The sequence below is a fragment of the Pelmatolapia mariae genome, linkage group LG9, assembly GCF_036321145.2.
Source record: "Pelmatolapia mariae isolate MD_Pm_ZW linkage group LG9, Pm_UMD_F_2, whole genome shotgun sequence".
NCBI classification, from domain to species: Eukaryota; Metazoa; Chordata; class Actinopteri; order Cichliformes; family Cichlidae; genus Pelmatolapia; species Pelmatolapia mariae.
Window position 1 is genome coordinate 19,166,206 of NC_086235.1, and position 27,595 is coordinate 19,193,800.

The following is a 27,595-nucleotide window of genomic DNA, read 5'->3' on the forward strand; positions in this document are numbered from 1 at the left end:
GATTGGAAAAATGTTTCAAATGATTGAGTCAGAATTTGTCATAAACAGCATGGATCCATCCTGCATCATAATAACAGTTCAAGCCACTGGTGGTGGTGCTGTGATGGATTTTTTTGGCACACTTTGGGCTCATTAGTACCAACCGACTGTCGTTTAAACACCACATCCTTCCCTTTATGACCACAGTGTAACTACATTCTCCTGGCTGTTTTGAGCACAATCTTGAACATGACAGTGGGTTCACTGTACTCAAATGACCTCTATAGTCACCAGATCTCAATCCAATAGAGCACCTTTGGGATGTGGTGAAACGGGAGATTCATCCCGGATGTGCAGCCGACAACTGTGTGATGATGTCATGTCAATATGGACAAATCTCTGAGGAATGTTTACAGGAATTTAGCAGTCCTAAAGGCAAACTGGAGCACTACCTAATACAGTGGTTATTGAGCATAACATGTAGCTCATGGACAGTTCTTAGAACAAGTAATACATGATTGGAATCATTGCTCTATTTGTAATGAAAGAAAGCTGGAATCCATATCATCCGTTTGACTGAATATGGCACAGTTAGGACTTCGCTGTGGGGCTTATTGTTTTGTTCTCTTAAGCACACATAGTTAAACACACTACAGCTATAAACTGAAGGTAGATGGCACCATTGCTGAGGTACAAATAATTCAGGGATCCTGAGAAAGCAAAGAAAAACACAAAATACCAGACCAGAGTTCAAGATGTGTTGGTATTTATTAAATGTAAACATTAAGAACTGAATAAACCTACATCTGTGGTACCATACTTTGAGTTTAGTTTGAACATTCATGATACAATAAAATAAAAGCACTGAAAAAAAAGTTATAAAAACAAATTATTCCATTCAGTGATGACTTTAGGAAAACTTTCAAAGCTTAATGCAAAACCTCAAAAACACATCAAGACTGAAACGATTAGACTCTTATACTGTAACAACTTCAGTGTATAAAAGAAGTAGAAAACACAATCCATGAATATAAAATTATTTAATTATTTAGAGTATATTTGTAATAATATTAGTATTAAGTATAGAGTATATTTCACTTTCAAACTTTGTTTGATGGACCGTGTTGGCAGATTTTCAGCCACTTGTTGTGACAGCCCCAAAAAGGAGGCCTTTGTATCAGCTTGTAAAGTGGTTTATAAATTTACATTCATTTCCTCAGTAATTATAATGCCAGCTTGTGCCAGGTGGACATACACAACCATGTTAAACTGACCATAAGACTGGATTTAATTCTTCCTCTTAGAGCTTTAGGAGCTGATCTTTGAGTATACGACAGTGTCCAGACTTTGTGGTTCTGATCCTTGTCATCAGGTGTAAACCAGCAGGCTGCCTTAAGGCGCAGCTCAGCTGTACCGACTGCTGCGACTGTGGCTCCTGCGCCTAGAAGAACTGCGACTGGACGAGCCATACGACCTGCAGACAAAAGAAAACGTTTCACCTTTGAGGCACTGCAGAGGTGTTTACAATGCACAGACGTGTGGAGAACATTTAGTGGGGTGTTTTGGCTTCTTTTATCTTAAAGACACCAAAACACATGTGAAAAAACAATGTGATTTTCAACAGTTTCAGCCACAGGACAGAAAGATTTGAGAGGGCGAAAAGGTTGAAGTGAGACCAGCCACATTGTTAGTGTCTGTCAGAGTTCACCTGGGAACTCAGAGTCTTACCGCGATCGGCGGTCTGAGCTCCTGTAGCTGTCACTTCGCCTGCGCCCTCGTCTCCTGCTCACACTCCGACTCCGACTGGAATAGCTGTCATAGGAGTCTGACCTGCATTAACATCCAGCCAGGTGACAACACAGATATTATTTTGGGAATAGCAACAGAATGACACCAAATTCAGTGATGACATGTAGAGCTTTAAGACCCATTTCTGACACGGTTACAAATACAGCTCAAAGGTAATTATCAGGGCTTCATAAGCTTAACTTTAACTATTTTTAAGCAGCAAAAAGTGGGTTACTTATCATTTTAAAAGGACATGCAGTCCAAAAATGATAGATATGAGCAAACAAGAACAACATCACTGAGAATTTAAATATTTTAATAGTTGTAATCGGTGAAAAACAAGCTCAACAATGGTAATCAGATCACGGTATAAGGGAACACAATGTGTCAGGGAATCGGCTGTTAGAATGTACTGTTAGAAAGAGCGGATTGGTGAGCTTCATGTGGTTTCTGATACATAACAACAGCAGTGGTTCCAGATGTGCTCGCAAAAGTACTGGACTAGTTTGACTATCGTATGGATATATGCCGTGTGTTAACATTGAGCACTTGTGGATATTTTAAATTTTGTGTGTAAAATTTTATATTAAGCCTTCAAGATTTTATGTCCATTACTATAAAATGTAATATCTTTTTAGATCTGATGATTCTCTTTGACACACTGTATTTTAAAAGGTGACATTTAGTGCCAACAGCAGACTTCTCAGTATTAATTTTACTACCCTGTAAAACCTTTCACGCCCTGTTTAAAGACCTTCAGCTCAAAGTTTTGTGTCCATCTTAAGACATATGGATCCTGTTTTTGGTCTAATGTCTGATAATTACAACAATCCCATCAATCTGACTGTACCGAGTTTTGTTTTTCAAGTTTCAAGCAATCATCATCTCTGGTGCCACATTAAATGCTATTGAAAATACTGATGGATCTGCACATGCTTTTAGGTTTTAAAATATCAGTACTATTTATCAAAAGTCTAAAAGTTTCTTTGTCTGACCAACAGTCCTGCTGGTAAACCTGCTGCTTAATAAGACGAAGGAGAAGATATTCACAACCTCAACGATATTCGGCCAAAATTATGAGGGCTGTAAAAAAAAAATCAACCGATCTCTTACAAACTTATACGCATCGTTCCTATGTGTGTTCTCAGTTAGTTACAATTATATTGCCATTTTCTAAGCTCAACATACTTCATTGCCTTTTCTATGAACAATTCCACATTTGTAAATGTGACTTAGTGTCCTCACACACCTGGATCTTCTCCGGCGAATATATGAGCGGCTTCTGGAATGACTTCTACTGTACGTCCGGCTGACGGGAACAACGGAAAACACCAAAAATCAGAGGTTTAACTTCAACATCACAGGTTAGTAACTGTTAAAACGTTGTGGGCACATTTATAAATACATTTTTGAGTTTTCTTCTTAGGAATCTACACAGAAATCTAAAATGCCAACTACAAAATATTCCCTCTCAGATCTTGCACTTGTCCCATGAGTGTTTCATAGTGTACCTGTGACTCCTGTAACTGCGGTACGTGGTGCTGCGAGAGCGAGATCGTCCCCTTCCACGTCTCCTCCAACTCCTGCTACGGCTCCTAAAAGAGCAACGATGCTGCAACTTACATCTCACTCACATTCAGCGATGGAAATTGAAAAGAATTTAGCGATTCCATTATCAGTATCACTTATCCATTCAATTCTCTTATCAATTGTTATTGGGTTCTTACTGGCTCAGTTTTGAGAGTCAATGCCATCGTTAAGCAGCAGCAAAGAAATTACATTCATCTAAATGAAATGCATGCTGTGGGTCAAATGTTTGTTGAGGGATTTCCCCTCTTTGTTGGGATCAGTGTTTGAGTCATTACTCAAAAAAGTCATTATTACACACAACACTTTTCTTAAAAGTAATGCAGCACGTTACTTAATTACTACTGGGACAAAGTAATTAATTATACTGCTCACTACATTACTTTCATGTTACTCTGTAAAATAGCTGAAACACACCGTGTCATAGTTACTATTTAACCATATAAACCTGAGGCTACAGCCCCACACATCAACACAAATCCCTAATGAGGACACTCATCTCTAAGATCTTTCTCTTAGTAGAATACAAAGCTGACTGCACAAATCAAAGATGAAAACCAGCACAAACGATCGCCGCAGTGATTCTGCTTTGGAAACGTGAAAAGGTAGAAAGGGAGGCTGCAGCCTGACTGCTCATCTGCTTGTTACCTGTTGAAGTTAAGGGCCTGGCTGCTGGGGTCGGCATTCCCTCAGCTTTCATTCTGGGTTCTTGGCTAGCTTAGCGTTAGCATGCTGTTTGCAAAAAACTGAAGGTGTGTTAGCAGCATAATACAGTTGTTTCTAACCTGGATGCAGTTTTCCACTTTACCATTGATCTCGTACATATCCGCGCTCTAGACTGCGTTGGTATTTTCCTCCTCTGTCACATGAATTAAAATCAGCTGATTGTAGCGTGAGTGCAAGAACCGATTGATAAGCAGCCAGACTAATAATCCCAAGGAACTGGACTACTGGGAATCTGTTTTCTACAAAAACCGGTTCTTGGTTACCATTCCTATTAAGATTCAAAGGTGGTGTCTGTAAATCATCGCAGTGCTTTATTCTCACTTACCTGGAGGAGTAGCTGGAGCTGCGGGATCTACTCCTGGACCTGCTGTAGGAGTGGGACCAACCCCGGGAGCGTGACCGGTGACTAGAAACAGAGCGGGACTTTCTAGACACGGATCTGGACGTCTTTGGAGAGCGTGTGCGTGACGTTCCCTTTGCATTTCCCACAGAGGGGGATCTCTCTTCACTGGAGCTCTCCTGGTTTCTCGGCCTCTGGTTGAGCCGCGCGGTCTTACGGACCTCATCAAACAGAGATCCCGGTCGGACCCGGCTTTTGCTTTTTATCTCCATTCTCACTCCCTGCATGTTGCCGGTCTGGTTCTCTTGAGCCTGGACATTTTTCACAGTGACAGGGGGAGCATTCACATTCTGTACAGCTGACGTTCCTTTCAGTGGCCTCCATTTTAAATTGATTACAGTGGCAGCAGGCTTGCCAGCGGTTCCTTTGTCTTGCGATCTGCCAGCTGTTGTTGTGGAACTAACGGCAGACTGTTCTTTGCTATGAGATAAAGCAGTGTCATTGTTTTCCATCTCAGAAGAGTTTGAGGTAGATTTTAGGGTTATTTTAGGAACGCTGTTGTGAGGATGACATGGGACTGAAGGTTCAACAATTTCAGCATCATGCTCCGGAGTACAAATGTCCATGTCATCTAATGTCTCCGGCTCCTGGACACTTGGCCAGTGAGAATCGCTGGCGCTATTCCTGTTGGATGACTCTAGATGAGGTTCAGTGTGTTTTGCATTTTTGTTGATACCTTCTTTTGTCCTCTGTTGCCCCCTTTCTTCTTCTTTAGTAGGATTACAGCTTGCAGTTTGGTCCTTTGCATTGATGTTATTAACGTCAGGACTTTTTTTAACAACTCTTCCAGGACTATGTCCTTCCCTTTTGGATTCGTCATATTCTTCCTCCTCTTCAAACTCTAAAGGTGGTTGCCAGTGAAAAGTCTCTTTCAGCTTCTGATGTTTTCGCTTAGTTTTCTTGGCCTTGTCCTTACTGTGGTGGGAACTGCCTTTATTCTCACTTCTCCTCTTATGTTTATGCTTACGTTTAGCTTTCTTCTTGCTCTTGTGCTTCTCTGGCTCTGCAGCTTTCTCTGGGCTTTCCTCTGACTGACCAGAAGCTGCCAGAGCATTCCCTCCATCAGATGTTTTTCTGGAAATCTCATAATCCGATTCTGAACTAGCTTCTCCTTCCTCTTTCTCAGAAATAGCTAATGTCCTAGCTGTTAAATTTTCAGAGTCACTTTCTGAATTCCATCCAGAGATAGAAGATAACTTCTTTTCCAGAGACTCGGCGTACTGAGCCACCCTTATCTGCATTTTCGATGGGATAGCGCTGTTGCTCTGGCTCACCTTATCACTGTCACTGTCCCATTCAGACCTGCTATTAAAACTCTCTGCTGGCACTGAACTGTAATGCTTCGTCTCTAGATCCTCTGAGCGTCCCTTGTCTTTTATTTTCTCCACAGAGCCAATGACACCAGGGCTGCGCTCACTGTCTGTCCTGTTCTCCGATCCTGAGTGAGCATCTTGACTAAGGCTTACTGAAATTAACTTATCCAAATTCTTTACTCTGCTCAGAGAACTGTAGTACTCCTTCCACTCCTCGTCTAGTGACTCCTCCTTTCCTTTACTTGTTTTCGGGGACTTTTCAGACTCTGATCTGCTGTAGGACGATGACCTGCTCTTGTGCCGGTGAGTGGACCTGGACCTGGACCTACTGTAACTCCGACTCCGTGAGCGACTGTAAGAACGGCTGTAAGATCTACTCCTGGATGAGCTGCTGCGTGAGCGCCGTGAAGGTTTTTGTGCTGTGTTGTCTTCAGAGTCACCTGGCAGAGACTTTGGCGTAGCTGAAGTCTGAGCTTTTTCTGCTGCGCTATCGACTGTTTGCCCAGTGGAGGAAATGTTGCTGGGAGCTACTTTAGCTTTAATTTCCTGAATATGGATGTAGGAGGGTTTCCATGGTTTCTGACCCGGTTTCCAGCGAGAGGGAGGTGGACTGTCGCTCAATGGGATCACAGGGACACTTTCAGGAGCTGGGACAGCTGGCAGTCTGGGGACAGGTGCGACTTTGCTCTCTTGAAGCTTCTCACTCACAGGGATCATGGCGTCTGGTTTGCTTGTTTTTTTCTTTCTCGGAGATCTGGAAAAACTCCTTTTTCTTGGTGGCGTCAAAGATCTCGATCTGGATCTGTACCTTGATTTAGACCGGGAGTGAGAATGGGACCAAGACCTAGATCTAGAGAAAGATCGCCCTCTAGATCCAGACCGGCTTCTAGATCTTGAGTAAGACAGGGACCTTCCTCGAGATCTGGATCGACTGGATGTGTATGACTTAGAGTAGGATCGGGAATCTCTGTATGACCCCGAGGATCGCTGTCTCCTTCTGTTTGAAGAGTGGTGTGGACTCGAAGAAGAACGAGTTAGCGAACGAGATTTTCTGAACCCTTTCTCTGAAGACACAGACCTTTCTCCATCTGACTGGTTTTGATGTTTGCTCTTGGAACTCTTCTTCTTGTTATGTTTCCGCTTTTTGGCCTTTTTCTTGTGTTTAGATTTCTTCTTCGCCTTCTTCTGTTGGCAGCGCTGGCTGGATCTCTCCGAGCTGCGGTCTGAGGAGTGCTCTGCAGACTGGGACCATGCAGAGTCGCTTCTGTTGTCCCATCTGCTTGAGGAATGGTCATTCAATCTGTTAAGCCAAAAGACGCATGAAAGCAAATAGAAGGAAAACTAATGTTTAAAGTTAGGAAGGAAAACACTTGGTCATACTTGTCTCCTTTGCTCCACCGCTCGATGCTTGGGGGTTGATAAATTTTGGTTCTCTTCATTTCTTCTTTCCAGTGCGGTGGAGTTTCACTGCTTCCACGCTCCTCTACAGATGCAGAGCGTGATTTAGACCTCGTAGGAGTGTGATACCGCTGCGAAAGACAAAAAAAGTAAAAACTGTGCATTTGTAAACAATTCATTAAAACTAATTCTGCATAAGAGTTAGACTAGATAAACAAGTTTTACAAAATTCACTCCTGTGACTCAAGCTTGTTAAAAAGAAATCCAAAAATTTGAATAATTGCATATACATTATGTTAGCAATCTCTGATCTTAGTTGAGGTGAGCTTACTATCGTTCCTCTGCCTCTGATCTTCCGTCCAGACTTGGACACAGCTGGTTTCGGGTCAGCTGGAAGAGTTGCTTCTTCTTTTTCAACTCTGAAAATTAATTTGAAATTGAAATCAAATTGCAGCACTGTGTTTACTTAGATTAGTGTTTTGTTTGCTCATTAAAAATAAAGAAAAGTATATAAATGAAGAACAACTTTGAACTGACATTTCTGCTTTATCTTCCTGAGATGGCATGTCCCGTCGCAGCAGGAAGCGGTTTTCTGGCACAGGTGGTATTTCCTCTGGCCGAACAACGGGCTTCTCTCTCTTCCCACCCAGCTCCCTCTCTTCTTCCACCTCGTTCACTCCCTCCCGTAGCTCCCTTCCCACAGGGCTGTGACAGCAGTTATATTTTTATTAAGAAAACAACAAAAAGCTCCTACAGATGTCAGTACTGAAGTCTATACAGACTCAATTGGTGAAAACTGACAACACACTTGAAGATATGTGTAAGTATTTATTAAAGAACGTTATAATGTGATCATGAACAAGAACTTACATAATAAAATAAATAAAAATCACCTTTGCTTGGAAGGCAGACTATCCGCATCTTTGTCCTTCCTTGACAGTCTCCTTTTCTTTTTAGGCCGTTTACTTTTCGAATGTCTCTTTTGCTTGTAACGCCTGTGCTTTTCATCAAGTTCACTTTCAGACTCCACTGAGGAGAACCGGGAGCTCAGGGACGAGTCAGCAGAATGGGAAGTTCTTTTCCGCTTGCCTTCTAGCACTGCAGGAAGAAATACAACAGAACGTGTGGAAATAAATTAAAATGTACTAATTCTGAAGAATACTTGACTCGTATAGTTAGTAAAAGAAGAGGGAAAGCTCAGATGCCAGGAGTCATTTTCATGATGGTACAAGTACAAGAAAAGCTTTGTCTGTTCTTTCCTGGTATGTTCAAGGCAATGAAAGCAGCCCTGGCAGAGTCAGGTGGGCTGAAGCCAACTGAACTCCACAGAGATCACCTCGCTGATCCTCATTAAACAGAAGATCCAGTTACACGCCGCGTGTTAATGCCAGTGGCGGGGGGAGACTCTGGCATCCAAACGGCAACAAAATGAACATGAGCACGAAATATGAGCCAGTTATAATCACAGGCAACACACGTTATCCCTCACTGGAAACAAAAACAAATGAGCATAAAATGTGTAACTTTCACTACAGATATTCTATTAAAGCTTTTGTATTATAACAAAACTTGCAGTCACACTACACTGGCTGACTGACAACACATCTAATCTAAACAAACCCAAACCCAAAGATTTCATACAATGGGTCTGTATTCTAAGGGTATTGTCTAACTGTATCTTTTCAAAGATCAAAGAAAAAAATTTGGATACAATTCTCCAAAAACTACAGTACCCAGGATGCATGTGACCTTTTCATCAGATTTACTTATCAAAAACAAATGAATAAATACAACAAAGCTAATCCTAACAATTAAGAAGGTTACTGAACGTACCATCGTTTGCAGACTTGGTGATCAGCTGACCACAGTCGATCACTCTCACGTCAGCGTACGGTCTGCTGGCAGAATCAGTCTTCAGCCCCTCAATCTTCTTTATCACTTCAAATCCGGAGATGACCAGACCAAAGACGACGTGGACTCTGCATAGACGCAAGACAGACTTGAAACTAAAAGCAACATTAAATGTACTATTATGTTAGTTTTAAGCCCTGGAGAGCATTTAGGTTTTGCCTCAATCAACTTCCTATGACAGAATATCCTACATTAGCACAGTACATTGAACTAAAGTTTGAAAACTACCAAAAGGGTTCTAATCTATTAAAATCCCACTCACACAGGCCTGCGTAACAGCTCTAGCAACTGCGAGTGGTTGCTGGAGGTTGCTTCCTGATGCTTGGTAAAATTGTCCGTTTACGTTGTTTGCACAGCGTCTTCCATGCAAACTATGAGTGACCAAGGCAATCTGCTAAAGACCAAAGCAACCACCAGGAGGTTTTTTGGTGAACCAACCTCTTTGCAACCCATTTCACATAGTGACAGCCAGCAAATATTCAGCAACCGCTCAAGGAATACACATCTTTCCTTAGCAACAGGTGCTCGCTGAGTGATTGCCAGCCTGTGTGACTAACGCCAAACATGCTATAATCAGTTTAGTAACACAGAAACCTAACAATAGTTGTTGGGATGTTGGATTCTTTTTTCCCCCCCAAAAAGTTTCATATCAATACGCTGAAACTCTCATTTTCAGATGCTTATGAGGAAAATGTTAGAAAATATTTCTATATAGAATTACAATGTGAAATAATTTATCAGATGTACGTGCACCATTTTGTAGACTTTAGTCAAACCTACCCATCAAGATGAGGCGCCATCTTAGTTGTGCTGATTATGGATAATCCAGCAGTAAGCGAGGTGGGGAGTCAACCAAAGGTGGAAGCCGGGCCATGAAAGTGGGAAAAAAGAGAAAAGAATGAGAATAAACAAATACCTCGATCAAAGCGGGGATGCTACTGTACCACAGGGAAAATCTCAAAAGGAATTGTGCAACAAACCTTTCTTTAATGACATCTGATTGCAACTCAATTATGAAAACACTCAACAGCAGAGTGTGGTAAATTACATTATCATTTTTTCCTGTTATAAAAATCAATTTGCACAAAGACTACATATCTACATTTCCTCCTTCGAGAATTTGTAATCATGGAGGAAAATGTCAATCGTATGTTCAGAACCTGCTTTTGTGACAACGGCAGCCAAAATAACATTTTGAGTCACCTCAAGCCATTTGTGAAACATTTAAGCAAGTCCAACAATTGCAAAGACAAACTACTCAATGATAAATACAGTCAGGAGAGAGAGAAACACAGCCTTTGAGACACATTACCTTGGAAGAGCAGGATGCTAGAGTTTCTGTAAATTTTACACAAAAACGGCAAGAGAAAAAATGTAACAATTGTAGGTGAAAAAGAATGAATCCAATGTTTCTCTGCACTTTGAAACTAACTGCACACAGAAGAAGGGACTGCTGATGGTCACACTTAATGACAAATTCTACTCTAAAAATCTCAAAACAGGAAAAAAAAGGGATAGAAAGCAAAAACTAATAAGAAACTTTATTAAGAATGACAGTAAAATAGTGGTGGTTGGGGGGTAAGTTTTTAAAAGCAATGTTTAAATATAAAAGTTACTCACATAAAAAACTGTGAGCCGTTGGTGTCCTTCCCACGATTGGCCATCGACAGCAGGAAGGCTCTGTCATGTTTGAGAGTGAAGTTCTCATCTGTCAGGGGCAGATGCAGAGGATTCAAGTGTTAATAAAAATATTCGTTTAAAAAAAAAACAAAACAAAAGGTTTATTGATTCATTAAAGCTTTTCGCTGTCTCACCAACCTATCCTTCCATAAAGTCAGCTGCTAACAAAAGGTTTCTGTCGGGCCAAATATTACTGCAGTCTGTTTATAAAGTACCAAACCAGTAATGACTTTCAACAACTTGCACTTTTCAGATGAAAAGGTACCACACTGGTTTCTGTTCACATCATAGCTACAAGCAGATCTGCTTGCTGATGTGTGCAATATGTTACGTGCATTTCTCAAAGTCAACCTTACATCACAGTCTTCAAGTCAGAGCTGCATTCTGATATATTCGAGGGTTAATCCGCTGTAGGAGTTCCAGAAAACACACTCAGTCGAATTTATAAAAGGAACCATTATCTTTTGATTGCACAGCTACCAGGAATTAACTCTGCAAGTTGTGTTTAGATGTCTGGTTTACATATTGCTCTGGAGTTCACCCTCGGGTTTAGCAGGGTGACATAAGCTTTGTTTCTAAAAGCTTTAAAAAGTTAGAGAAAAATGTCCAAACCACTGATTTAGGAGATTCTCAACGAGGATCTGGTCCATCTCAAAAGTAAGCACCATCACTGACAGTGCTTATTTTGAGGGCCCTGCTTAGAAAAAGCAGTTACGGCTATAACAGTAACATAAGGTGGTACGACGCTGTTGGATCACTTCAAGTTTCAAGCGGTTTTTCAAAGCTGGAGATTAATGAGTGCTTTGCAAAAACAAAATAGTCCCCGTAATGTACAGTTTTAACAAAAAGATGATATACAATATAAAAGTTAAAAGTGGAATATCTTGTTACTAATGAGCAAAACCACCCGTCTGGTTCTGGCTCCATGTCCTGCTAGTTGGCTATAAGTGCCACCTATTTAACATAAAAACCCTAATCTGAGCGGGGGGGACCTTTCAGTACAAATGTGAATCTGTGACGCTGCGAGCATTTGCACTGCTTTCACTGACTGAGGAAGGTGGTGGGGACGATGTTGGCATGGTGTTACGGAGCTGTGTACATCTCTTACCTTTTCATTTTGCAAAAGACCACTCTATAAATAAGAGAATATGTTGAAAATTTTAGGCAGGAAGATTGTAGCTTTCAGTTAAGAGAATGCCTACTCTCCATGTTGATTTGATAAAGCCTACTACTGTTACTACATAGAAGAACTACACAATGGAAAAGTGAAGGTCAGCGCAGTCAAACATAGGACAATTCGCTCACAAAAACCCATTAACCATCTATGCAACTTTATATTCATGCTTTGTTTTTTTAGTATAGATATGCATCACTATTATTAGATTATTAGATAACCTGATATTCCAAATACCTTCAAAGTAGCCTCCATATATGGATTCCCCTCCTCTTCCATTTCCTGCAAAGATTAATAAAGTCAAATAAATTCACAGCAGCTTCTTTATATTGCAGCAGTGTAATTGTGAGTAGCCGCTGAAAAAGATGCTGCCTCATCAGCAAAGGCAGCAGTGATTCATGTTTATTGGGCTCATTTTTGAAGTGGCTGCCATGTTCAGGAAACTGTAGTCTCCTGGATTCCTGCCATGAACACCCACAACAAAGCCGCAGAGCATGTTTACGGTATGTTGGCACTTTGATGAGATTAACAGCTTTGATCAGTTTTTACTCATTTTAATTTGGGCTGTAATTAATGTTATTATTGAAAAACATTTCCCACCTGGAGAGCATTTAATCCATCTTTAAAACAACCCAAATGAGAGTTTTTTTCGCCCCGCTCACATAAGCTGTGTTACGCTCTGTTGGCTTTCATTAGATTTTGGACTGAAACGAACAAACTAGCAAATTAGAAAAAGGTGGAGCACTGTGAACACGTTCTTAGGTAAACAGGGGATTATAACCTTACCTTCAGTAAAGTCGCCTCCCTGAATCATAAAGTTTTTTACAACTCGGTGAAACGTGGAGCCTTTGTAGCACAGCTTTTTCCTTGTGACTTTCCCACTTCCCCTTTCGCCTGCAATGACATGCATGTTAACTGAGCTCTCACCAAAAAACAAAAACACTCAACCTGCTAATACACAAAGTGCTTCTGTGTTTACTAGATGGTTTTAAGAAACAAAGGCTTTTAATATTGCCACAAAGGAATAAAAACCACATTTGGGTGGTGGCTTTCAGAAAGCTATATGCCTTTAGTCTGGCATCCTGCTGGTACTCCCTTGGAGGACTGCCAAATTCATTAATAAATCTTCCACTGGACCAATACTAACATGGGACACAATACTGGCCCAAAGCTATTACCCTCCAGAGTCCCCTTACTCCTGGGGTGAAATGACGTGAAGGCAGGATTTAATTAGATGTGGTGATGTGTTGAAGGTGGCTTTCAGCAGAAAGAGGCTGTGTGTCCTATTGAAAAGCTAAGCTAAGGGTTTAGTATTTTACTTCTTTGGCTTCGGCACTGTTCCAGGGGTTTGGTTTCCTTTGGAGTGAGCTGATCCAATTCTAAAAGGACACATTAGAAACTTTGAGAAAGTCAGCAAGCTGCACCAGCTGAATGTGGGTGTGTATTACTGCTTCACTGGTGTGCTGTCTGTGCATGTGTTGGTTCAGGAACAGACTAACGAGCCTTTTCCCATGTCTGCCTTTGCTGCCATCGCATTCCCGTTGGCCAGGTAGGGTGAAAAATGAGACGGGGGGATTGCTCGGCTATGTGTCTGCAGATTTATGACTTTCTCTAGGCAAACCACTGCCTCTACAGTACACTACACTGCTCTGTGGGATGAAATATCTAGGGAAACAGAGCAGCCACAACATAAGTCATAAAATGGTGTATGTTTTTTATTACGTTATTGTCATTTTATTTCACTTATTTAATAACGTTCTCATTGCTATTGTATTGCAGTGCTTGGATAAACCTTGTTAAGTTGCACTTCTGTAAGGCCAAACAGATGAGGTTGACAACATTTGTGATGAAGCACATCACAGGACGTTATCTCTTAAAATTATGTCAGAAAATGTTATTTTATTGAACAGTTTCTGACGCTTAAACTTCAGCAAACCTCGCGACTGTGAGAGAAAACCTCTTCTCTAAGGAAGTGAAGCACAACCCCCCCCCCCCCCCCAAAAAAAAAAATATCCATCACAGATGAAAAGATACAGCGTGAAAACTACGGACTGGTGTGGTGCAGTAAATGAGTTTTGTTGTTTTTAACTTTGTTTTCCCTTCACTTCAGCTTTTAGTTATAATGATCCCGGTATAACCACTGCGTTAGTCGCTTTGGACGCTGATGTTATCACTGTCACAGAACCACTTCTGTTTACGCTCACTGTTAAAGCGCAGGTAGCGTGTGCAGTATTCTCCTGAAGGTTAGGTGTCGCCACGTCACTGCTGATAAAGGAAAGAAGTCAAAACTGGAAGCAAAGACATTTCAGTGTGTGTTTATTCAAGAAAGTCTAATCTTTTCAAACTGCTGTAGCTTCCCTCCATGTGTAGTGTGTCAATCTATGAGCTTGTGTATGGATATATCATTAAAACTGCAATTAAAAACTGACTATCATACACTTCATACGTGTCTTCAACTCAGAGTTGCAGAAATGAAACTAAATGAAACTAAAACACTGTGCAATCTGCCATGAATGGCAATGGCAATAGTGCCGTCACTCTTCTCTGCAGCTTCGGAGTACCCCAGAGATTTTTGACACTGCCCCTGTCTGACAACGGACAATCTGTGCAGGTGGATCAACGGACTACCAACGAGTGCCGACGCACTACTACCGCTGGACAATAATTCCCACATCAGCGATCCTGCCGACTCTTCAGTCTTTAGCCTGTGGTGATAATGCTGTGCAGACTTTGATCGATAAACAGCTTTTTGTCAACAAAGTGGATTATTTATCTGGTGGATTATTTATTTGGCGATTTATAAACCTGCTACAATTCACTATTTACCTGCATCGTTATGAAACCACTGGGGACAATTTGACATTTGATAAAAATGAATTTAAACAAATACACAGAAAAGAAAGCTACATAAATGAAATCTGGTTTTCCATGTTAATCAAGTAGTTTTGAAATTTTAGAGTAAAAGTAGTGAAAATCTTGCATTTTAGTCTGGTTTTTGCCACGCTGAATCACATTTTTAAGCAGAATTACTCAAATATGCGATTAACGAAATGCTGTAAAGTCATGACATTTAACTGGAAGATATCTCTGAATGAGGATTACTCACCAGTGCACAAACAGAGGAAGTTTTTGCTGGTCTTGGGACAAATATCCGAAAAAAGCTGAAAGACTATACGCCCAACTACAAGACACATAAGGGGGAAAGAAGAGTCACTAAAAGTATAATCTTTAAACAAAGTCAAAATAAATCACATATAAACAACAACATGTAAACAACCGAAAACAATCTTTAATTGTTCACAGCTACATTTTCTATCACAAGCTACAAGTTTCTATTACAGAAACTTCTCTGTAGCTAATGGCAAGTCTGATACTATGTGAGGGACAGCTGTGGAAGAAGAGCATCAGCTACATCTTTCAGGATAAGGTCACTAAAACAGTCTGGTCCATATTTCCATTCTCAGCAGCTATCAGGGGTTATATAGAAATATAACCTCTCAGCACAGATACAGCTGACGCTAAACCAGTCTACCAAGTTTATTCACCACTGAGTGAGCTACTTTCATTTTGTAAATGAATATCAATGAAAAGCTTGAACACCAAAAACAAAATCTATACATAACATTAATTTAAAAATCCTTTTTTTTTTTTTTTTTAAAACATATCAGTTCAAAGTATGGAAGTTAATATTAACTAACTATTCCCTCCACCTGTAAATTGATAAGGATTTCCCTTACTTGGCTCCCGGTTGAGCTCCACATCAAAGTAACACTGAGGGCGGTCTTTCACCCCCATTGTGATCAAAGTCCAGATGACCTAAAATGCAAAAACAAAAGAAGCTAAGCATAGAAAAAAACAATGCTGCTCCCCCCCCCCCCCTTTTTTTATATGTAAGTTTAAGCCAACAGAGACACAGCACATTGGAAAGAGGCTGTATACAACGGAGAGACTAAATGACAGCAAAGGAGGAAGAAACAGAAAGGGGAGGAGAGAGCAATGGTGGGGGAGAGAGAGAGACAGAGAGATAAGTCTGTGGGGAAATACAGAGGCTATGCAAATCCAAGCAGAGCACACCACAGACTCCTTACTGTATATTTATTGTTCTGTAACAAACACTGAAATGTCACCGCTCCGGCTGAGCCTGCTTTGTAACATTAATAATAACCTGGAAGTGTATCTACAGCTTTTAGTTTGAGCATGTTTGATTTATATATGGACAAGCACCCAGCAGACAATTAAAGCAAGCACCATCAATAGATCCCAATGTTTACCTTCATCATGTGACAAAATATATATACACACACACAATAAAAAAAAAATTCTCCTCAAAACCATGCACCAACTTGTTTAATGTCAGTACTTTACTGCTGAGCCATGAGTTGGAAAACCACAATGTTTTCAGTCCTAGCAATGCAGTTTTAATCACAGCTACAGTACAAGGAAATGTTTGGTCTATCTGGAATTTGTGTGGGTGAGCAGACTGAACTGCCAAAGAGCTTTACGAGTAATGAAAGTGCAACACAGTACGGAAGAGGAAAAAAAAAAATCACAGCAACTTCTCAGCAATGTGCATTCATCAAATTCTCTTCTTTTAATGTCCATGGTATGTGCTCAATATTTCTTTTCTTTTTTTTTCTTTTTTTTTTAACTGTGCAGAGATGTGTTTGAGGGGAAAGAGTTTGTGCAGCTGAACAAGCAGAACTAAAGCATTACTGCACTCAACTTTACTTCAGGACACTTCAAGCACCACACCACAAGCTTCCACTTGACGGAAACAATTATTATGTGTGCCTATGCCAAGAGGCACACATATTACTATTCGTCGGATTTCAGGTAAGAAGTTATGAACTGCACTCTATTTGGGTCAGATATAAACCGAGTTTAGGTGTAGTTTATTTTCGTTGTGCTGACTTTTTACAATCAGTTATAATAACTCGTACTGCGTGCTAGCTAGCACGACGGAGTTTCTATACAGCTGTGTGCGCGCTAAGTTACTGATGTTGAACTTTATGACAGCCTCCCCTGTCATTCTCTCGCCTGTTCAAACTTCAGTCATGAAACTGATCAATGATCGGCTTTTCTCTCTTGTTTGTTTATTGCGCTAAACAACAGCAGCACGTTTAAGCTTGATCAGCTGTTGTTAGAATTCATTTGATTTTAATTTCTAGTATCAGCTGATGTTTGCTGGAGCCACAGCTGTAGAAGCGGCTGGTGGAAACCAGGAGATGACCTTACCGAATCATTAGAGCTGAACTGGTGATGGAGAAACAGGTTTACCTTTTTTTTAGGTGACATGAATGAGTTGAAGGGAAGTTATGAACTATTTCTGAGAGAAATAAACACCAAGCTCCTTTTTTATTTAGCTGACAGCTGGTAACTGTGCAGGGGCGGATCTAGCAAAGCTTTTGCCAGGGGGCCAGGTAGGGCATCTTACAACCAAAGTTTGTATAATAATACACAAGATTGGCTGTAGACCATTGTTAATCATTCAGAACACTGTGTAAAAATAACAAAAAACAAAAAGTGAATGCAAAAGTGCATAAATATTTATTTTACGTGATTGATGTGTGTGGCGGGGCGTGGTCTGCAGTGCCGCTGCAGGGGAGGTGGACCCACCTGAGCGGCATCTGCAATCACGCCTCTCTGGCGTAGTCTGTGCTCTCTCGGCTGTTTTTTGGGTGTGTGTCAGGCTGTGAGTTGAAAAGCTACAGCCGGCTGTGTGGGTACACCAACTATGTGTGAAAAGTGGTCCATAACGTAATGCTTCAAAGCGTGTTCATGCAAACATTGTCGGGTCTGCCGTGGTACAATGGGACTTCTGCTCATGAAACTATGTGCACAGCGTCTGCAAATCGGGGCTGTACAAAGTCACTTCATCTTTACCCAAAATTGTAAGCTGTCATCTGTGAGGCGCGAGCGGTGTTTGTTTTTACCATAGTTCATGGTGGAGAATGGCTGCTCTGCTGAGTTTTGCTCTCTGTAGCTGTATGAATGGCAAACTACACTGTTTACCAGCGGCATAGGCACACTTAAAATTTCTTCTGAAATTTTCGCTTTCTAGTTGAACAATAACACTGCATTATAAAAGAGCACAGTCTGAAACACAGTAATGTGAAAAAGTATTTTCCCCCTTCCTGATGTCGTTTGCATATTTGCAAACTTCAATGTTTTAGGTTTGCATAACTTTTTTCTCCTAATAAATGAAATCTGCAATTTGCATTTACTTGGGCCATCTCTGTCTAATATTAACATTTATTTTCAATATTTGAATGTGACAAGTACGCAAAATAATAAAGGGAGAGGAGAAGGCTGCATATACTTTGTTTTCTTTTTTTTGCAGGAAAGGAACTAAGGGGGAACCGCTACAGATAAAACTTAGCATCTGCTAAAGGACAAATATAGTAAAGAATAAAACATGAGCTGCAGTGTTTTGTGTTATTAGCTATAGTTTAACTTTAGCTTTCCCCCAGAACACAAGAAGAGAAGTGAGCTTGGTGTTAAGTTGGAGTGTTTTGTGGCATTACTGCACAGGAGGAAGTATATCAAGGTGTCAAGATGATAATACTGAATCTATACATAGCCGCCTAAGGGGCCTGTCTTTTCAGATAAGCAGAGCTGCATTGCATTTACAGCAGAACTCGTGTCATATTACTAACCTTGACTATGTTTGGTTAACGAGGAATGGCATCTACATGAACAGTTAGATCGTGGCTGCTACGAATAGAAAACAATAACCAAGTTCTGGAGAAGTCCCTCCTCCACTGAGCTCTTTAGATATTTACCTTGCATGTCATGCAGACTACAGTAGCCACTAAAGCGGACTTCTTTAACCCCCCCCCCCCCCCCCCCCCCCCCCAAAAAAAAAAACCCAAACAAAACAAAACAAAACAAAACAAAACAAAAAAACAAAACCCTAAAACAATGCTGTAAACCCAGAAACCGAGAATGTCCTTTTGCATTTCTTGTATAACGTTAGCAGCAAGCACGGCACACCTTGTAGCTCGGGTTTATCTGAAAACGACCTAAGGTTACTGAGGGTTTAAGCCATGCTGCGAGTATTAAAATGGTGTGAAATCTCCCCAGGCTACAACGAGAACACTGTTCACACAAACGTTAGGCGCCTTTCCAAAGCGGCGGAGCTAACAGCTAGGAGCTGGCTAAAGTTAGCTAAGCAGCTTACGTAAAAAAAAATCACTCGTTTGCAGAGACTGTTAGCATTTATTTCAACGCTGAAAATCCTACCAAAGGTTATTAAAAGCTTTGATTTATGTAACTTACCTCTGTACAGTAGCTAGCCAAGAACCAGCTAGTCACTGACGGTCGCCACTTGGCATTTGAGTTCCCTTTTTTGAGTGACGAGTGCTGGTCAGAAAGCCGACTGGTGGGTGCGCGGTTTAGTAGTTTTGTCCCTTTCGGCTTGCCGTAGAAGATTTGTTGTGGTTTTGTTGTATCAGGAAGCACATTTGAAGTTAGCTCGCTGGACTAATTTTGATTTAAGGTCTTACTTCGCTATTATAAGTCGTTATTAAGGACGGCTCTCTTTATCGATCATTGATTGCTTTTGCATCGCGAAGCTGGGGCGGGTTTCCTGCCTGCTTATGGCGTGTTTTTGTTTGTGATAAGATGCATTAGTCAGCTAAACTACAATAGCTTAGGGACAAGGTGCAGCATGAAACCCATGATAATGAGGTAAGCTGCAACGAGATGTTGTCACGAGTGTTTAAATTGTCTTAGCTCAAAGATTTATAAATGGTGTTTAACTACAGAGATTTTAAACCTACGCAGTTTCCCTGTTCAGTTACCATCTGTTCACACCAACTGAACCTAATGCAGTCTGAAATGCAGTGTTTGGTTTTTTCTCTCGGAAAGTTATTTATTTATTTAGTTAATTTAAGGAGTATCAATGAAAACAATATCACATTTCACGTAGACAAATATCGTTACCAATGGGGATGGACAGATTGACAGGTGAGGTCAGACAGGAGTCTCTGTGGTATATGATGTTTGCAGACAACGTTGGGATTTGTACTTAGAGGAAAGAGCAAGTGGGAGAGAACCTGAAAAGGTGCAGGTAAAAGAGAAAAGAGGAATGAAAGTTAGTAAAATAAGAGGGAGAGGAAAGGTAATGAATGTCGATGGGCTACATACCTGGATTCAGCCATCCAAAACAAGGCAGGTAGGGTGGAGTGTTACGAATGTCAGAGGCGATTAGTGGCAGAAGGATACCAGCAAGAGTGAAAGGGAAGTTTTACTAGATGGTTTGCAAGTTAGACCTCCTTTCATTTATGGTTTGGAGACGGTGGCACTGACAAAAAAAACAAACAAAAAAACAGGAGGCACAGCTAGAGGTGCCAGAGGTGAGGATGTTAAGATTTTTTTTATTGGGACTGACCCAGATGGACAGGATTATAAATGAATACATCAGACAGTTCAGGTTTAGAGCTAGAGAGTTAGAGAGGCAAGGCTGAAATGCTTTGGATATGTGGAAAGCAGGAGTAGTGGATGGATACAGAGCTGCCAGGCAGTAGGAAAAGAGGAAGACCATAGAGGAGCTTTGTTGATGTATAGTGAAAGAGGACATGTGGAGAGTTGGTGTGCCAGAGGACAATTCTGAGGATAGGGTCCAATGGGGGCAGAAGCAGCTGAAAGAAGAAGAAGAAGAAATATTGTGACCAAAATATTCTACATGAAGTATTTTATTATAATAGAATAATAACACACAATTTGATAAGAATGTAGTGTAAAAAATATAGAATACTAAATTCGAAGACTAACAGCTCAGTTTATTTTATATGTGTTATTAGCATGATACCAGCTGTATTTATTTATACTACTAACAGTTTATATAACAGTTATCATCAGCACTATATCCCCAACTTAAATGTGCTCTCTTTTGGTATTGAAATTTAATTCATTTAATTTAATTGTTGGGATAAGTTATCAGTATTTCCAGCTTGGAATATGTAATACTGAAATTTATTCGTGTGAGATACATTTCAGTATTTTCTGTAGTTATGATGTAGTCTGCATTCATTTATGGAAACATCAATTTTAGAGACACTTAAGCATAATGCAGTACAAAACGGTATTAGTATCAGACTCTAATACTGACCTAGTCCAATCAATATGATAACAGTAATCTGATCTTGCTTTGTGCTCTGTGTAGGCAGTGTGTGCTTCATGGACCGAGTGGATAATGTCTGTGATCCTGTTTGCCTTTGTGGTTCGGGTCAGGGATGGACTCCCCCTGTCAGCCTCCACAGACTTTGAACACAACCGAGAGCTCCAGCAGAGGAAGCAGCAGATTAAGACCATCAGCAAGGCGCTGGCCCGCTTCCCCGACAGAGGGACCATTAAGGGCCAGGAGCTCAATATATAGTAAGCACGCGACAAACGAAAAGCAGCAGCAGCATCAGCACACAGATTCATAAGAACCTGTCTAACTGCAAAAATGCACAACACACAGCCTTAAAGCAAATCAGCACGTATTTGATTTTGTGGACGACATACGCAGTGTTGTCCATGTGAACAGAGGGGCATCCACGTCACGCTGCTTCAGGCTGTTTGTTTACTAAACACCTTTTCTCCTCTCACCTGTTCAGCTTCGTCTCTTCAGAGGGTGTATCCTACATGACTGTGTGTCACTGCAGCCTCCCTGTTGCTAAAGCCTTCTGCTTCCTGGAAGATCTGCGCTGGGAGTTCACAGCATGCTTCAAAAGCACTGTTGTTGCCTTGGCAGCCAGGCCATATCCATTTTTGGAATTCGGTGAGGGGAGCGAAATTGCCTCATATCGATTTGATAGTGTCTTTTGGGATTGCAAAAGGTTTTTCTTTCTTTTGCTTTAAATTTAAGATGTGTTAAAAGACAATTAAATAAATTAAATCTTTGAATTTACCTCTGAATCTTGCTGCCAACTGACAGACAGCATTATTCAGAAGCTGAAGCAGCAGTACAACCACAGTGGTGGTCCGGCCCTAGAGGTGACTTTGGCAGAAGTCCAGGAGGAGCTGAGGATCCATCCACCTCAAGTAATAAACCTGGATGAGGTGGAGCTAACCAATGGCACTGCAAATGGGCACATGGAGCAGGGTCCTGGATCTGGTGAGGCTTAAAGCACTTGCAACAGAGCACTCTGCTTCCTGCCTTTGACAGCCAGTATGAATTCTTTGTAATGCAGGAATGAGGATATTTTCTTGCTTTTCATTGTGTTTTCTTGTTTTGAAGTGTTTATATTGTTACTTTCTTGTGTTTAACAGGTCAAAATCAGAGACTGGAACCAGTGACGGCCCCGGGCATCCTCTCTCTCATCCTCAATATCATGTGTGCGTCTTTGAATGTTATCCGTGGGGTTCACCTCATGGAGTACACGTTCCAGGTACAATTAGTGCTGGCATCTGATTACTGTCATTTCAAATATTATTAATGGTGCTGTTTACTTGGGGAGTCTAAATGATGTGAAAAACAATCATAAGCTGTAACTTTCTCTCTTGCATAGCAAACCAGTTTGTTTGTTTTTTTTAAGTCGGGATATTTGGAAATAGGCTTGAATAAGCTAATTTTAATTACAGATAAGGTAAGCTGGCTGAACTGACCACTGTGCATTAGCATTTTACTGTGAAAGCTGAGTTGTTATCATGAGGTGTGCACAAACTGGGTGAATTAATCGGAAATAAACGCAGTAAGCCGACAAATCAACTTTTTTAAAAGTTTATGTATTCTTTTCCTTTTCGCAGGATGATTATGAAAGCATTTGGAATGTTGTGGCATTTCTCCTGGCATTTGCTTGCTGTGTTTTTCAGGTAAATAGTAGTTCACATAGTAGCTTGACTCTTGATTGCAAACAGAAATATGCTGCCGTCCATCTTTCTCTGACGCTTCTCCGTGTGAATCGCTCCGTAGTGCCACCTCTACCTTTTCCACTCATCTCTGAAGAAACTGAAGTGCTTCACTCTGTTAAGTGTGATCGTCCTATGCAACTTGCACCTGCTCGGCTTGAGAAATGCGTGGCAGCTCCTCTTCCACGTTTCCGTTGCCTCCTTGTCCACCGTGCTCATCCTGACTCGCAAAGTCCAAGACAGAACCAGTGACTGTGGCGTCTGAGGAGCGCAGGACAGCGAAATTTGTTGCACCCCTGCAGTTTTCAGTGCAGGTGAGAAAGAGCGAGGACGTAATCGGCTCGATCCACGATAACGAAGATGTCTTGTGGATTTTTAACAAAAGATTGAAAAAGTACAATAACAGGCTCATATTTTCTCATGTGCAGTATGTACTCGAACTTTCTGTACATTTGTGTACAACAAGAATATCGAAAAATGCAGTGATTTTTGGATTCTTAAAATGCTCCGATTAACCTCAAACCAGGAAAAAATGCATATGAAGAACAACACTGATGAATCCCAGTCAAGCCCAACTTTTAGGAAAAGTTTTTAAAGAAGATGGAAGAGCTTTTTTCTCGTTATGTTGGTGGGTTTATAATTGAATGCATTTGTTCTCACACCCAGCTCAGTATTTCTGCTGTCACAGATCACTGATTAGCTTTTCATAATCATTTGACACCACTCAGTGACATCAAGTTAAAATTGATCTCAGTTGTACTTTTCCCAGAAAATAAGATAGTCCGTCCCGCACTGGTAGGCGTATGATAACTAAATTATTTAATGTAGCTTAACTGAATTACTCCATAACCTAAAAAGGAAAAAAAAAATCAAATGTGTAAATATAAAGCTATGGTTGCTTTACTTCTTTCTGTGTGGCAGTGCAAATATGGTTGATGGATTTGGTTTATTTTGTTATATATTTTATAGCCAGTGCTCAGCTTCTCGTTGCAAAGGTTCACATTTAAGGGCTTCGTTATTTAGTAACTTCACTGTCTGTTCTGAAAGGGAATGTGTTAATCATATGTTCAGCTGTGGTTTGATTTTGAGGTTGTTTTTTTTTTTAACAACTACTAATTTTAGACCCCTCCTTAGAAGAAAGTTGTTTCACCTCATCTCCAAAATTTGCTTGCATCCTTTCTGTTGATCTCTAAATTGTGATAATATCAATATGCTTGTTTTATTAAGCTATTGCTAAGGTTAGCCTTAGCTGTTCTTCCTGAGGCCTGTACTATGAAGAAAGTTCAACATACCAGGGTGTCTTTATGCTACCTGTTCACTTATGCTAACGCTGGCAATCAGGATAAGCAGTCACGTGAAGCTAATTATTGACTCCCTGAAGTTAACCCAGGGTCTCCTTTGGACCTTCAATTGAAAGGGGTGGTGTTGGCAGTATCTGACCAATCAAAAACGTGGATAACTGCTGGCAGTATAGCAGCTGATTTTACAAAGGAAGAATAAATAATACAATGGGAGAAACATGAAAAGGTTAAACACATAAAAGAGACTGAAAGCAACACACCCACTGCAGACATAGGAGCAAGATGAAGCAAGATGAGTGTCTGCCAAATCCAGCTTCATAGTACGGGCCTTGGGAGTTTGGTATGCATTCACAAAGATGCAAAAAGAAGAAGCAAGCTCTTCTTATAAAGGTATTATTAAAATTTGTAGACAAGAACATGAAAGGTTTGTTTTAACAACCTATAACAGGATATTAAACAGGATATTTTGTTTTGAATGTACGCTTTTCCAACAATAAGTAATCATTCTTCTCCAGTGTAATTCCTATTTCATGTTTCTACATATGAGAAAGTATGTGAGCGTGTAAAAGCACTGATTATATTGCAATTTGTTAGAAAAACTGCACTATTTATGGAGACAGTTGTGGAAATTGTCCTTTGAATATGGTCCTGTTTTCTGTTTACCTGTTGGTTTGTTTAAAAAGCCTCTATTTCCTCGGGAGTGGAGTAGATCCAATATTTGTTTCTCACATTGATGTAAACATAGAAATCTAGAGAAATACCACCGCTGTGCTGCTGAAGAAGTAGACTAAGAATAATTTTGCAGTCAGTTTTTGTTTCTCTTACACACTCCGTTTTTAATGGCTAAAAGTTGCACTCAATATCAGAGGAAGTAGATCGTTAGTTTTTAGTTAAACATGTAGCATCAGGAATTATGTAAAATCCATCCTTTCTTTTTTAATATTTGATCCCTTGTTCGAGGACTTTTTAAGGCTGCATTTCTTACAGCAATCTGAAGGTCTTTAACTTTATTGCACTGTTAGAGAGGGTCAAAAAAGCTATCATTAGTTTTATTGTAATGTAGCTTCAGTTTACACATGTGTGCCCTTTAGTAATGCTAGACTTTACTTTTTTCTTAAAAAGGTTGTTTTATCCTGAACTCCTGGCATATGCTTGATGAAAAGCCTTTAGATTCACTGAAGTTCACTGGGGCTGAGAGGTTTCAAGTAGATTTTAAGATTAGGGAATAGTGAACTGTTCAAACAACATAATTTTGTTTTTAATTGTTATGCTACTGATTAATTGAGTCCAACTGTTATATTGGCGCGGCGGGTATGTTCGCTGTTGGTATCGGCATCTATGTATAACCATCATAAATAAAAATTAAAAAGTAAAGGAGAGATGGAGAATACGCCCTCCATCTATGGTATGAATGTTGATGTTGGTGTAGTGTGTGAGCCAGAGGACCCTCTGCAACATCTCTGTGGGCAGCATTAGTGTGAACGCCACAAACACAATCAGCTGATCTGAGTAGAGTCGGGCTGAGCATAAACGAGTAATCTGCAACTTGTTGTGACAATAAAGCAAGATTATTTTTAAAGTACGCTGTCATGATATTTTAGTAAGGACTCATAAAGAAACTACACATAACAAATGTTTGGGAACTTTATGTTTTGTGAACCCAGAAGAAAAAATATTGTTCGGTATCGGTTTTAAAAATCCTATGCCGGTCAGCAGCTACTGGATATTTTGTGTGTAGGATTTTGGTGATGCTAATATTTTTGATATGTAGGAGGTTTTACTGATTCAGCATTTTCCAGTTCAGAAACTGTATTTAAATACACTGCTGACCAAATGATTTGTAACAAAATGTTTTTAAGATGTTGAACCAAACCATGTGGAGCATATTTTTTTTTCCTCTTGAAATGAAAACGAAGGATAAAGTTTGTTTGGTTTTTTTAAAAAGAAAACATACAGTACAAATGCATCCTGTAACTGAAACGTGACAGTTTTCAAGTTTGCAGGTTAGAAAACCCTTTATGTTCGCGAGACCAGCCTGCAGTCTCTAATCCCTGGACGGTTTCTCTTTTAAAATGAAGAACAGTTATTTGTATAAATTGTGGGTTTATTGTTTTGTGACTCTATTTATAATGATGGAAAATGATGGAACTGTGTCATTTATTGTAACTGCCAAAAACGCTGGTGATTACAGGGCATTTTTTTCCATCTGGTAAAACTGACATTTCATTAATAAATAGTGTCTTTTTTTCCATTTCCTGATCTTTGCTTTGTGAGTTCATGACAGGAAAACCTGCAGCAGTGATTGAACAGTACCAACATGAAAAATGTTCATTACTTTGACTAATGGGCCCATTTAACTTTTATATATGTCTGTATGCAGAATTTTAAATCTGAACTTGATTTTGGAGAAGTAACCAAATTAGAAATAATATGCCACAGCACACCTGAAACACTGACCACACTGCGTGTACTTTCCAAATATTACACCAGATGGAGCTCTTACAGTGTCAAAGAGACTTGCAGTCACTGACAGAAACAAACAAAACTCAAAAATGAAAATGTTTTGAAGCTTTTAAACACATGGAGAATATTGTGGAACAGCCCTGTGAAACTAGATAATATAGTAAATATAGTTTTATTTATGTATTTAACATTTAAGATAGAATAAAGCCTGTTGGGAAGGGAGAAATGTGCCTAAAACTACTAGTGTTGCAACAGGTTACACAACACACTTGATAGAGAATCTTTAAAGTTATGACATTAAACATGGACTAAATAAAATCCACATATATCCTTACCAACCACTTTATTATATTCTTGTTCGTTCAAATATCTAATCAGCCAATCACATTGCAGCAAATGAGTGCATTTCGTATTGTAGACATGGTCAAGACGATCTGCTGAAGTTCAAACTGAGTATCAGAATAGAGAGAAAAGTGATTTATATGAGTTTGAATGTGGGATGGTTGTTGGGGTCAGGCAGACTCGTCAGGTTATTTCAGAAACTGCTGATCTGCTGGGATTTTCCCACATTACCATCTCTAGGGTTTACAGAAAATGGTCTGAAAATATCCAGTGAGCGACAGTTTTGTGGGTGAAATGCCTTTGTTGATGCCAGAGGTCAGAGGAGAATGACCAAGTTGATAGAAAGGCAACACTAGCTCAAATAACCGATCATTACAACCAAGATATGCACATATTACTTTAAACCTTGAAGCAGAAGCAGAAGATGACATTGGGTGTCACTCCTGTCAGCGAAGAACAGGAAACTGAGGATACCGTTCACACGAGGTCTCCAAAATTGGACAACAGAAGACTGGAAATACTTCTGATGAGTTTTGATCTCTGCCGTGATATTTGGATGGTACAGTCAAAATTTGGCGTACCCCCAACATGAAAGCACGAATCCATCCTACCTTGTATAAACTGTTCAGACTGATGGTGGTGTACTGGTGTAGGATGTTTTTCTTGGCACACTTTGGCCCTTCAGTACAATATGAGC

The 27,595-nt window shown here is 40.2% G+C and overlaps 2 protein-coding genes across 5 annotated transcripts; one reads left to right on the forward strand and one right to left on the reverse strand.

Annotated features, from left to right (window-relative positions):
* Positions 1 to 741: 741 nt before the first annotated feature.
* On the reverse strand, positions 742 to 19,345 carry nktr (natural killer cell triggering receptor). Of its 4 annotated transcripts, none has more exons than XM_063483577.1 (17): positions 19,235 to 19,345; positions 15,694 to 15,772; positions 15,063 to 15,137; positions 12,743 to 12,850; positions 12,194 to 12,238; positions 10,723 to 10,810; positions 9,883 to 9,912; positions 9,025 to 9,170; positions 8,085 to 8,289; positions 7,729 to 7,896; positions 7,523 to 7,610; positions 7,174 to 7,322; positions 4,406 to 7,069; positions 3,279 to 3,362; positions 3,017 to 3,076; positions 1,708 to 1,809; positions 742 to 1,453 (listed from the first exon to the last, which is right to left on the reverse strand). In XM_063483577.1, exons 2-17 carry the CDS (start codon positions 15,749 to 15,751, stop codon positions 1,384 to 1,386), a joined length of 4,140 nt encoding a protein of 1,379 aa, XP_063339647.1. In that variant the 5' UTR covers positions 15,752 to 15,772; positions 19,235 to 19,345; the 3' UTR covers positions 742 to 1,383. The 4 variants fall into 4 exon arrangements, with proteins under 4 accessions (XP_063339647.1, XP_063339646.1, XP_063339648.1 ...); XM_063483576.1 differs by having other exon boundaries at positions 4,406 to 7,093; XM_063483578.2 differs by lacking the exons at positions 15,063 to 15,137; positions 15,694 to 15,772; positions 19,235 to 19,345 and adding an exon at positions 11,891 to 11,914 and having other exon boundaries at positions 4,406 to 7,093; positions 12,743 to 12,764.
* A 49-nt stretch (positions 19,346 to 19,394) lies between these two features.
* Positions 19,395 to 26,321, forward strand: sec22c (SEC22 homolog C, vesicle trafficking protein). Its single transcript, XM_063483597.1, has 7 exons — positions 19,395 to 19,645; positions 21,123 to 21,334; positions 21,559 to 21,722; positions 21,879 to 22,058; positions 22,214 to 22,332; positions 22,691 to 22,756; positions 22,857 to 26,321. The coding sequence occupies exons 2-7, from the start codon at positions 21,153 to 21,155 to the stop codon at positions 23,055 to 23,057; spliced, it is 912 nt and encodes a 303-aa protein (XP_063339667.1). The 5' UTR covers positions 19,395 to 19,645; positions 21,123 to 21,152; the 3' UTR covers positions 23,058 to 26,321.
* Positions 26,322 to 27,595: the final 1,274 nt, after the last annotated feature.